Source organism: Athene noctua, chromosome 25 (assembly GCF_965140245.1).
Source record: "Athene noctua chromosome 25, bAthNoc1.hap1.1, whole genome shotgun sequence".
Taxonomy (NCBI): domain Eukaryota; kingdom Metazoa; phylum Chordata; class Aves; order Strigiformes; family Strigidae; genus Athene; species Athene noctua.
In genome coordinates this window covers 5,477,197-5,489,229 of record NC_134061.1, presented here as the reverse complement: position 1 = coordinate 5,489,229, position 12,033 = coordinate 5,477,197, and the positions used below count along the sequence as shown (strand labels likewise).

The 12,033-nt window shown below is 45.5% G+C and overlaps 1 protein-coding gene across 3 annotated transcripts in view; it reads left to right on the top strand.

Moving 5' to 3' along the window:
* The window catches only part of MYO1D (myosin ID), a 164,956-nt gene that overhangs the window by 80,493 nt on the left and 72,430 nt on the right, over nucleotides 1-12,033 (top strand). For all 3 annotated transcript variants that reach the window (XR_012635156.1, XM_074926437.1, XM_074926439.1), the window contains exons 17-19: nucleotides 6,221-6,444; nucleotides 8,202-8,346; nucleotides 8,938-9,042. Coding sequence is in view for 2 of the 3 variants with exons in the window: in XM_074926437.1 (XP_074782538.1) it covers nucleotides 6,221-6,444; nucleotides 8,202-8,346; nucleotides 8,938-9,042 (474 nt within the window). In the remaining variant the exon portion in view is untranslated. The remainder of the gene's footprint in view (nucleotides 1-6,220; nucleotides 6,445-8,201; nucleotides 8,347-8,937; nucleotides 9,043-12,033) is intronic.

The following is a 12,033-nucleotide window of genomic DNA, read 5'->3' as shown; positions in this document are numbered from 1 at the left end:
GTTGGCCATAACTGAAGGAGTAGAAAGGACTGTGGTAAAGCAGATGGCAAGGAACTCTCTTTCACTGGAAGCAGCCATAGAAATACTCTTTGTAATGTTCAGGAGGTTTGACTGAATTTCTTGTGTTGTTCAGAGTTTGTTTTCCAATCTTTTCCTTTCTCTCTATCCATCCTCCTAGACCTTTAGTCATAATTTCACTTGCCCTCTTAATTTTTCTTCACCCTGACCTTTAAGAGGACAAAGCATAAAGGAAAAGGCAGAGACATTGAAAGAGATAAGGAGAGACCATGGGTGAGGACTGGATGGGGGGAATGTTGGTTGTTTGGTTTTGTTTTTTTTTTTTAAAGCCTAAAAACTCCTTTTGTTTCCATTTTCAACATAACCATAGTTCTAAGTCTCTGCTCTTGAGTCTCCTTTCCTGTGTACACACATCATGGAGCCAACATATGCTGCTGGTTATTCCCCTTCCCATGTGCTGTCCTGCCTTGTCTCCTTGGGCAGCTCTTGTAGAAGACAATCTGTGCCTGTCCTGCACGATGTCTCTTGCTCTTGCTTGGTCACTAAGCGCTGCACTAGTTGATGAAAAAATCGATTGCTTTGGAGTCTGCTTTTCAGTGTGTCCATTTGCAGATTGTCATCAAACAAGCTTTTCTGTGAGCCCGGCCTCCTGTGGGTTGGTCCCGTGCTGCTGACACCCCACAGTGATGACAGTGACCACTTCGCTGCCAGCACACTCCAATCTTCATCATATCCTCCACTCCTTCCCTTGTGTCCTGCACATTTTTCCACCTTCTCATCCCCCTGGAATACTGCCAGATCCTTCTCATACCCTCTACCTGTTTGGTTGGCTTGGCGCACGCTCCCGTGTGGCTGGGCCTGGCTTAGGAGCTTCGCCTGTGCTGGTTGGAATTTGACATCAAAGAAGGCAGATGGCTCTTGAGCTCGTTCTGAAGCATTTCCAGCAATGTCACTCTAATTTGAGGCTTGCTCTACCCTGCTGTTGATTTTCCCTGAAAGATACATGGACTTGCCTCTCTGAGTCTTGTGTTCCTCTGTCACATTTGGTTGAAGCTGGCTAGAGATTCAGACGATATCAGGGCAGTCTCAGGAGGTCAGACGGGGCCAGGGTTATCCTTAGTCTCATTTTTTGAGGAGCCAGGTTAGCCAGAAGTGAAGGCCACAGAAAGATGCCAAAGGAAGTATCATTCTTGCCTGGGGGAGGAATGATACAGGGCACTGCAATTCTCAGGCTTGTTTATCCTGTCATTACAAGATTTGCTAAATGCAAATGCTGAAACGACCAGCTTGCTGCTGTGTAGCTTTAAGTTCAAGCCGAAAGCTGCTCGTTGGTTGTCAGGTTTTGGAAGGGTGATGTATGTGAGCTGTTGAATCCTTCTGAACTCTGTATGAAGATGACTTGGACATTATTTTGGGTTCAGAAGGCCAAAAGAAAGAAGTAGAATCCTGGATGTACAGATCTTCCTGTTGGGTTTCTGGCATGCAGGTCATGGCCATGGCTCTATCATTGTCCTCCAGCATGTAACAGAAAAGTTGCTTTTGCAACATGAGAACCTGTTAAATGCCATGATAAACTTAACCCTGGAAATTTGATTTTTTAGTTTAATTTTACAGTGCTTAATGTTCTTGAGTTATGAACTGGACGTTCTTGAGTTGTGAACTGGAGGTTGGGGGGAAGAATTGAAAAAGTATTTTGAGAGAATTAGTGCTCATCCAACCAAGCCTGAGAAAGGTGTGTTTTGATAGGAAACGTTCCAGTGTTCTTGTTTGTCTTGTGTATTGCTCCCAACTACACAAAGTGGCTGCTGAACAGAGAGTTTGTTGCCTTGACAGCCTCCTCTTGTTTGTAGGTTGTCCATGTTTCTGGAAGAGTCTACTAGACCATCAGGCACTTGGCTTGGCAGTTCAGCATTGCCTTGAGCAGAAATGAGCCTTGTGGTTGAAAAGAACAACACTCAGCCAGAAACACAATTAATTTAAAAAATGTTTGTACCCCATTTCCTGGTAGAAGTTTGTTGTTATCTTTGGCTTTCGCCTTACTTTTGGGTGGTGCTGCCATTGTGGCTGTTACAAAGGTCTTTACTAGGAATGAGGTTATCCAGTTATGACAACTTGATTTGAGGACATGCTTTTCATTAATAGTTTACTGCTTGCATGTAGCCAAGGGGCATGCCTCGGCTGGATAATTGGATTTGGAAGGCTAGTGTTTGTAGCAATTGTGACACTTCTTGCTGTGAAGCCAGTTTCTGCAGTGATGCAGCTGATACAACATCGGGGCAATCTGTTAAAGCGCCTTTGTTCCAGGGATGTCTGACTGGTGTAAAAAATAACCACAGCAAGAGACCTTCCTCGAGAGCAGGCCTACTTCAAGCACAAGGAAGCAAAATCCAGAATGTTGTTCTGTATCTAAAAACAATTCAAAATGTTTTGAGGAAAAACTGACAGAAGTGAAGTTCTACACACTCTTCAGCAGCTTACACAATGCACGTTCTTTTCTTGAAATTCTTTATAACATTCAGAAGGCTGTTTAGCTGCAACCTGGAACCTTTTGTTCCTCATTTCTGTTCTTATTAAATCAAAAAATGAGAAGTTGGGTGTAGGTTTTTACCCAGTTTATCTTGTTTACTGTCCATACGTTCCTTGCAGACACTTGTGACACTTCAGTTGATGTTAAATGTCTCAAGCAATTCAAATCTTGTTCACTTTACTTTAAAGAAGAGCACAAATTACTTCACTACTTTTTAGATACTCAATTATTTTATCCTAATTGCCAATTCTGCCAAATTCATACAGTTTCTGAATCTGATATGCCCTCAGACAGAAATGCTGGGTCTCAATCAGTCATACACACTTTGGGTGAAATCCGGGCCCTGTGAAGTTGGTTTTAGCTTGTGGCTTCAGGAAGCCCTGAGCTTCTCGGGAGCTCTGATGCCCTTTGTATGGCAACATTCTTCTATTTCTTTGTGATATGCAGGTTATGTAGAGCTAAAACTACAATTATAACTGAGTGAGTCAAAAGTGACTCCTAAGAACAACGTATGTGAAAGCGGAGGATGCTGCTCTGCACAGAGATGCGCTCTGTGTAATGATTTCAAAGAATAAATAAGGAAAGTGTTATATATTATTTTATATGCATGCAGTGTTGAGATTTTCAGCATGAGTCAGCTGCTCACCGTTAAACTTGTGCTTTGTCTTCCTGCTGGTTTTGTTTGTCTGGTTAGTACAGCAGTCCTGATTTTCTGCCGTGGTTACAGGGACTGCTCTTACCTTTCCCTTCACTGTCCCGTGTCCTGCCTCCCTTCCCCAGATCCTCCCTTTGACTGCTGAAATAGTCTGCATTCCTGCCCCCTCCTTAGGAGAGTGGCTCCTGGCAGAAGCTGGGCTCTGATAAGAACCATGTTGCCTTTGGTCACTTTGCACGTGTTGGGTTTTTCCCCTGGTTGCTTGCTTTGCTTTATTTTCCTGCACTTTGCTGTCCAGGATCATTTCCCATTTACCAGCAGGAGCAGGGAGGTGACAGTCCCCCTGTGCTCTGCACTGGTGAGGCCACACCTGGGGCGTTGTGTCCAGTTTTGGGCACCTCAATCCGAGAGAGATCTCGAGGGGCTGGAGCGAGGGCAGTGGAGGGCAACGAGGCTGGGGAAGGGCCTGGAGAATCAATCCTGTGAGGAGCTGTTGAAGGAGCTGGGAGTGTTCAGTGTGAGGAGGAGGAGGCTGAGGGGAGCCCTCATCACTCCACAGCTCCTGACAGGACATTGCAGAGAGGCTGGGGCTGGGCTCTGCTCCCAGGGGATCAGGGACAGGACAAGAGGGAACGGCTGGAAACTGCCACAGGGGAGGGTCAGGCTGGGCAGGAGGAGAAAATGTTTCCCAGCAGGAGTGGTCAGAGAGTGGAACAGGCTGCCCAGGGAGGGGGGAGTCCCCATCCCTGGGGGGGTTTAAGGGCCGTTGGGATGAGCTGTGGGGGGATGTGGGGTAGGGGAGAACTTTGTAGAGTTGGGCTGAGGGTTGGACTCGATGATCCCGAGGGGCTTTTCCCACCTGAATGATCCTGTGATTCCCCTCCTCCTTTTCCTCTCAACAATATACAACGCACAGTAGAGGAGTGAGCTGGTCTCCATCTGCTTCTCAGCTGTATGGGACAGGTTGGCCTTCACCATGGTAAATGATCCACAGAACGGCGTAGGGTTTAGGGTGATTTTCTAGTGTGTTTCAGGACTGATTTCTGTCTTGGAATAAAATGTTGTTGTAGGCTTTACAGTCATTTGGACACAATAAAATACAAGTTGAGGGATGGATTGGCTCAGCCTGATGTCGGATGTTTGGGCAGCATCGTGTAGGGTCTTGACTCTGATCTGACGTGCTGGAACACAAATGTGCTTTACGGAGCTTCTAACACACCAGTGACGTGGTGGGTGCTTAAGCAGCTCCCCGGACCCTGCCACGGTTATGTGGATCATGTCTGTTGTGAACAGGAGATAGCCCATGTAAGGATAGTGAGGCCAAAGGAGATTGAGAAGGAGCTACTCTGACAGAGGTTGAGAGAAGATAGTTGTCTGCTTTTTGAGGGGTTTTGGACCCAAATTCTCTCTTTCCTCTTTGAATTTTGAGCATATAGAGAAGAGCAGCCCCTCACATCTGCTTGGTACATATAGTTTTTTCAGCCACATATCAGGATTATCAGTAAAGCTGTCAAGAGAACCTTTGACATCAGCTTCATAAAGTGAATATCATGTTGGAAATTGCCTTGGGTAATTAATTAATTCTTCTGTAAATAGATGGCTTGATATGCATCAGTGGTGCTATGGGATGTTTCTCAAGAGGGAAATAAACTCTCCAGCATGGCCTGTAGTGAGCAGTGAAGCACTCTTCGTATTCAGGAGGCTCATTATCCTTCCAGTTTAATTCTACAAGGAAACAAAAATACAGTCTTCATCTTTGGATTATATTAGAGGGAAGGTACAGCTGTTGGTGAATCCTTTGGGTGAATACGCATTTCTCTGGTTACAGGGTACAAACATCAGAACCAACCCAGCCCGGCTGGGTGCTGCCGTGCTTCGTCGTGCATCACGTCCTCAAGTTAGGAGCTGGTAGCAACGCACGGTCACGTCGGCACCACACGCAGCCTCCCTGCACCGAGTCCCGGGGTGCCTCTTGGCACGGGCTGTCAGGAGGAGCAGCCCAGAACACGGTGTGGTTTCTACTTGTGCTGCTCTCTAGGCACAAATAAGACCGGCAGTGAGGCTGGTGGAGCTGCCTTCGCGTCCGGCCAGTTGAGAGGATATCATTTGTTTTGCATATTTGCTTGCTTTTCAGCACACGACCAGAATAGATATTCCCCAAACTGTTTTCAAAGTAATGCTTTTTTTAATTGGAGTTAAAATTGTTCCACAATACACTGTAAACACGGGGTTTTTCCATTATGCTTTAATTGGATTGGATTGGCACAGAGAAGTCCCAGGAGTGCCCAGGTGACCAAGAAAGCCAACGGCATCCTGGCTTGTATTAGAAATAGTGTGACCAGCAGGAGCAGGGAGGTGACAGTCCCCCTGTGCTCGGCACTGGTGAGGCCACACCTGGGGTGTTGTGTCCAGTTTTGGGCACCTCAATCCGAGAGAGATCTCAAGGGGCTGGAGCGAGGGCAGAGGAGGGCAACGAGGCTGGGGAAGGGCCTGGAGAATCAATCCTGTGAGGAGCCGTTGAAGGAGCTGGGAGTGTTCAGTGTGAGGAGGAGGAGGCTGAGGGGAGCCCTCATCACTCCACAGCTCCTGACAGGACATTGCAGAGAGGCTGGGGCTGGGCTCTGCTCCCAGGGGATCAGGGACAGGACAAGAGGGAACGGCTGGAAACTGCCACAGGGGAGGGTCAGGCTGGGCAGGAGGAGAAAATGTTTCCCAGCAAGAGTGGTCAGAGAGTGGAACAGGCTGCCCAGGGAGGGGGGAGTCCCCATCCCTGGGGGGGTTTAAGGGCCGTTGGGATGAGCTGTGGGGGGATGTGGGGTAGGGGAGAACTTTGCAGAGTCGGGCTGAGGGTTGGACTCGATCCCGAGGGGCTTTTCCAATCTAAATTCTATGATTCTATGAAGTCACTTCCTTTACAATAAAACTAACATATTTTGGATTTCAACAGTATGGAAGGAGTACAGAAAGAAAAAATAAACCCTGCTTTTTATTGTTAAAACTATTTCTCCCTTAACTCTTAGGTTTGGAGGGGCACTTTGGCACGCCTTCGCTATAAGAGGACAAAGGCTGCCCTCACCATTATCAGGTATTACCGCCGCTACAAAGTGAAGGCCTACATCCATGAGGTCGCCCGACGCTTTCACAATGTGAGGCTAATGAAGGATTATGGCAAACACGTGCAGTGGCCCACTCCACCGAAAGTGCTGCGACGATTTGAAGAAGCACTACAGAGCATTTACCATAGGTACGAAGAAAACCTCTTGTCTTTTAATCTAACCTAGAGGAGTGAACAGCTACTGCTTGTTCCATAAAAATTGAAAAAATGACTGAAGAACGTTAACTGGACATCACAGATGAACATGTCAGTGGCTTTTGATACCCTTGACCAGGCAAATAATTACTCTGTTTCAAATATTTAGTCAGGATGGCCATTGTATTTCCTTTCTTTGCCCCTTTCTAGCCTTTCTGGTTGATTTTAGAAGAAAAGAGCAGCTCCTGTTAGATGAGGGGGAAGAGAAAAGGAATCTTCTTGACTTCCTCAAGACTTCTTATAGTAAGCCAGTATTTTTCTCAGTAGAATAAGCAATGTTCCACTATCCGCCCATATTCTATATGCAGAAGAGGTATTTCATATCTTCATTACAATCTCCTAATATTTAAAAACTAGTCACTTTTTTCCTCTGGTAAGTTGTAGGCAAAGTAGTTGCCTGCCTGGGTAACTGTGTGCTGGGCTGCCCCCAGAGCAGGGTGGGCAGCAGGGCGAGGGGGGGATTCTCCCCTCTGCTCCGCTCTGTGAGACCCCCCTGCAGGGCTGGGTCCAGCTCTGGGGGCACCAACAGCAGAAGGACACGGACCTGCTGGAGCGGGGCCAGAGGAGGCCACAAAGATGCTCGGGGGCTGGAGCCCCCCCTGTGAGGACAGGCTGGGAGAGTTGGGGGGTTCAGCTGGAGAAGAGAAGGCTCCGGGGAGACCTTAGAGCGGCCCCCCAGGGCTGAAAGGGGCTGCAGGAAAGGGGGGAGGGACTCGTCATCAGGGGTGTAGGGGGTAGGACAAGGGGTAACAGTTTTAAACTGACAGAGGGGAGATTTAGATCAGATCTAAGGCAGAAATTCTCCCCTGTGAGGGGGGTGAGGCCCTGGCACAGGCTGCCCAGAGCAGCTGTGGCTGCCCCCTCCCTGGCAGGGTTCAAGGCCAGGTTGGACGGGGCTTTGGGCAACCTGGGCTGGTAGAAGGTGTCCCTGCCCGGGTGGCACTGGATGGGCTTTAATATCCCTTCCAACCCAAACCAGTCTGTGATTCTATGATTTCCAATTTGAAAAATTACAGCTTCTGAAAGTCTCTGAACAAGAGAAATGTTGGCTAGATGGGGCCTCTAGAGATCTTCAGTCCAGCCATCTGCTTGAACAGGGATTACCACCAGCATTAGATCAAGTCAGCCTTTTTTTCTTCCCCCAGCTGCCTCTTGAAAACCATCCACAGCCTGGCTGGGTAGAGAGTCCTGCTTTCAGAATAAGCTCAGTTATCATGACTACAAAATTTTAGTTGCTAAAAGACTTTTCATAGCATTAATCCTGGAGACCCGGTGTTGCTGCTGAAGGCTGGAGTGTGGTGTGGAGTAACGGATGGGCTAACTTGCCCTGTTTCATGTTACAGTTGGTTGGGTTTCAATTGTAGAGCCAAATTCAGCTATTAAAGGAAATAAAAGGATGTTGTAAATGAGCCAAAAAATGGGCTTGCAAAAACTTTATTGCAAACAGATGTGCCAGGAGTTGACTTCTGGGTATGGGATGGGGAGTACACCAGCCAAATCTGTTAGGAGTCAGAGATTATATGTGACTTTAAAATGATAACTGACGTTTCCAGCTTTATGAATGCAATGGAAGGACCTCTTTTCCCCTGACATTTATAGTCTAGAGGTGTCCTTGTTGCATTGATCTGGCAGAAGTAGTCCTCATAGTGCGTGGTACAGACTGTGGAACTGATTCAGGTGTTTTGCGGCAGGTGGAGAGCCGGTGAACTCATCCGGAGCGTCCCACCAGAAGTCCTACCTCAGCTGAGGGCCAAGGTTGCTGCCATGGAAGTGCTGAAGGGTCACAGAGCTGATATTGGCCTACAAAGAGCATGGGAGGGGAATTACATCGCACTGGTGAGTACGAGTGATTGTTGCAGTGGCTGGGGCTTAGAATGCTAAAAGGGAGGAGGACATTTGAAAAAGTGACTGTTGGTTTCTTGGGAGGGAGAAGTACTTTGAAATTTATTCTGTAAATGGGTTTATGTAGTTTCAGACTTTTCTTTGACACACTGGGAGTGATTTTTCAGAACACTAAGCCTAGCTTGAGTATCACAAGCAACATTAAAAGATAGTGAGTAATGCCATCAGCTGGGTCTTCAAATGGCCAAAACTAGGGAAGAATTTGATGTAAAACTAAAATTCTAGTTATAATGGGATGTTAAGAAATAGAATAAAATGAAAAGGAACAAAGAAATTCTCTCTAGGCAAGTTGCATTGCTTCCTTTTACTCCGTCCTTCCTTTAAGCATTTTGTTTTGTTAAGTTTTTTTTTTTTCAGAAAGCACATAAAGCTCCAGATGCTCTGCTGCTCTTTGACGAGGCAGAGGCTGGAGGAAGCCTTCGGACGAGGTGGTGCAGCTGCAATCCTCTCTGGCCTGCCGTGATGTAATACAATTATTTTCTTCAGTAAACGAGAAGAGTTATGTGCCTGTCCTTGCTCTTTCAGAAACCAGATAACCCTCAGACCACGGGCTCTTTCATCCCTGTTGCCAATGAGCTGAAACGGAAAGACAAGTACATGAACGTTCTCTTCTCCTGTCACGTCCGCAAGGTAACTTGTGCGTGGTCTGCGGACGCCTGGGCTGGGGGCGGAACTTCTTGTGGCCAAGGTGAAATCTTGGGAAGGCAAGGGCAAGGAGGTAATCCTGGAGATGCTTTAACAGAAGGCAGTTCAAAGCAGTCCGTTTCAAGGAACACTGTCAGTGATATTTTGGATGGGTATGTAACTCTGAGCCTCTTGCACCAAAGGGTGCTTGGGCTGAGTGGCTTCTGTGGCCTCTTCCTGTTGGAGGCACAAGAAAACTCACTGGATTCTGTCTAACTTGGGTCTGACTTTTTACACAGTAGAACATTTTATTGGTTACATTAGTTGAAAGGTTTAAAAAACTAATTAGAATAGTTAGCATGATTTTTTGTGGGTAGTTTATAATGATCTAAATGATGCTGGTTTTAAATGTCTGTCGGAAGAAGATTATTTTGTATTTTAAAAAGCCAACAGACAAAACCAATTTCAGTGGCAGGCTGGGGCTGCCGATGTTCAAGTGTTTTAAGAACCTGTATATTCTTATTATTTTAAAAAATGTGCTATTGCAGTTGGTCCCCGCTTGCCAGAAGTGAAGCATGAGCATGATTATTGTTTATGGTGCTGCAAATATTATATTTAACAGTAACAGCAAAATTCATTTTGAAGCATAAAATCGCACTTTGTAACAAAACTTCTTTGCTAGTGGTAGTGATTTATTCAATGGTGATTTGTGTATATAAAAATAGAAATCGCTTACTGCTTCCCAAACAAAAATATTTCATTGGAGTATTCTGTTGCTTTTAACGTGTTCCCTTTAAAAATGTGGTTTGCTAGCTGAATGAGGAGTTTGAGTGAATATTGGTTTATATTGTTAGGAATAAAGAGGAATTGGGTGAGTCTGAATCCAAACCTCCCTTCACAATCTTGCAGCAGTTTGCCTGGAACCTCCATTAGGAACAATGAGATACAGGAGAATTTCCCTCTGGCTTTCTTCATTTTAGGCTGAAAACAAAATAATTCCTCTTGTAATTCATTTAATGAACTGGTTTCAAATTGTCGCTGTTTCTAGCTAAATTGGAATAATTGTAAGAATACTATATTCAGTTCTTAAGGATGTGATTATAGAAATTGTTGTTCTGAATGGGAATGGAATGACAGCGAGGGGAGTTACTCAGGGGGTGTATAACATGTGTATCAGGTGTGGAAGTTTAATTTTGCTCTCTGTTGCGCAGCCTTTAAGTCCTTATGCTTGTCTCTGTTGCTCCTAATTCAGCTCTGAAGGACAATGCCCTGTGCAGGCATAGGGGAAAGCAGATTTCTGAAGCACAGATCCATGCCTTATCCTGGTCAGTAACTGCAAGCACAGAGCTCCTGCCTTTAGGCAAGTGTCTGAGCAGTTCCTTTTTGTTTATGGTGTATGAAGAAACCCTTGAGCATACAAACAGGCCTTGTTTCTGTGCATCCTCTTACTGTGTTTACATGCTAGAAAAATCCTTTTTCTGCTGGAGTTTGTTGCATTGGTGTCCCAGCACTTCAATAATAAGAGCAGGCTGGGTATGGAATAGATGTTCCCTGTCATAAATTGGATTTCTTCCTGAGCGTCAAAGGTTACTTCCGGTGCTTTCAGAGGTGAAGAAAGCTTTGGCTTACCAGGGGTGCTTAAAAAAAGCAGCTCAGCTGAAATCAAGAAATACTGCAGAGACTGTGAGGTTATTGACTTGCAGTCTTGTGGTTTTTAAATTATCTTGTAACTTTTTTGATCTTTGTAAAGGTTAAATTGTTGGTCGCTTTCTTCTATCAGAGAGGTCAGGCTTAATGCTCCGCTTGGCTGCTCGGTTAGGGATGCCTTTGCCTGGCTTCTGAAATCACCAGTGAGGAAGCACAGGCAGGAGCACGGCAGCAGAGTCTGTACCCGCAGAGGCAGCGGGGCTGAGGTGGGACGAGCTGACCTGCAGCCACCAGCAGAGAAATGGGCACAGAGCGGTGGTGATGGGTCAGCTGGAATGGGGGAACGGCTGCTCATCCACAGCCCGGCTGTGCCCGACTCTCTGAGGGTGTTGACACTTCTGGTCTTCATTCATAAGGATCTGTGTTAGGAAAACATATAGCTACATTCAGTGAAAATGCAGCATCTCCTTTAGGAAAATGATGGTCTGAAAGAAACAAATAGGAGCACCTCTCCTCCAACACATGGATAAAATAATTTCAGCGTTGCTATAGGATCTTTAATGATGTGTGTAAGCCTAGTGATTTCAGTACATCTCCATGTTTAAACTCAAAAAACAAGTGACCCCTTTCAAATCCATGCTTGGATGTAATCTCTTTTGGAGTAAACCATTTGCCTTCCCTCTTGTATGGACAAGAAATGTCCAGGCAAGCCTGAAGTGAACAAAGGAGAGAAGACAAACAATCCTGAACTTTGAAAGCTAACAAGGCAAAGATTTGACATTTCAAGATTTACCATTTCACTTTCCAACCAATGCACTTCTTTAGGTAATCTATTATGCCTCAAATTTGAACATCGGATTTGCAGATCAAGCAGCAGTGAAAACTCTTGTAGAGCCTGTGAGCGACTCTGTGCTTTGACTACAAGAACAGTCTTTACCCTGAAAACAACATTAGCCTTCTTTTACTCTTTACATAAAACAGTTTATATCCTAAGCTGTCTTTTTAAAAAAGAAAGGTGTTTCTCCTGTCAAAAATACAAGCTGTAGTATTCTGCCTCTAACAGCAGTCTGAGGATCAGCTTTCAGTGCTATGGGGCAGAGGGAATTTCTTCTTAATTGCTGCATTCTTCTCTTTTCTTTTTTAAAAAGTGTTTGTTTTTTTTTTTTTTCTTTTAGCCTTATTCTTCTTTAACTTCCCCGTTTTATACCAAATGTTACTTGCACGAGTGTGGCACTTGGTATTAGTACATGAAGGCTGTCTTGGTGGTCAGAGCATTTGAAAGGGAGTGCCTTTCACTGCAGGAAAGTTTGTCAAATTTCTTGTGCTAAACATGGTTTGTTCTAGTTTTGC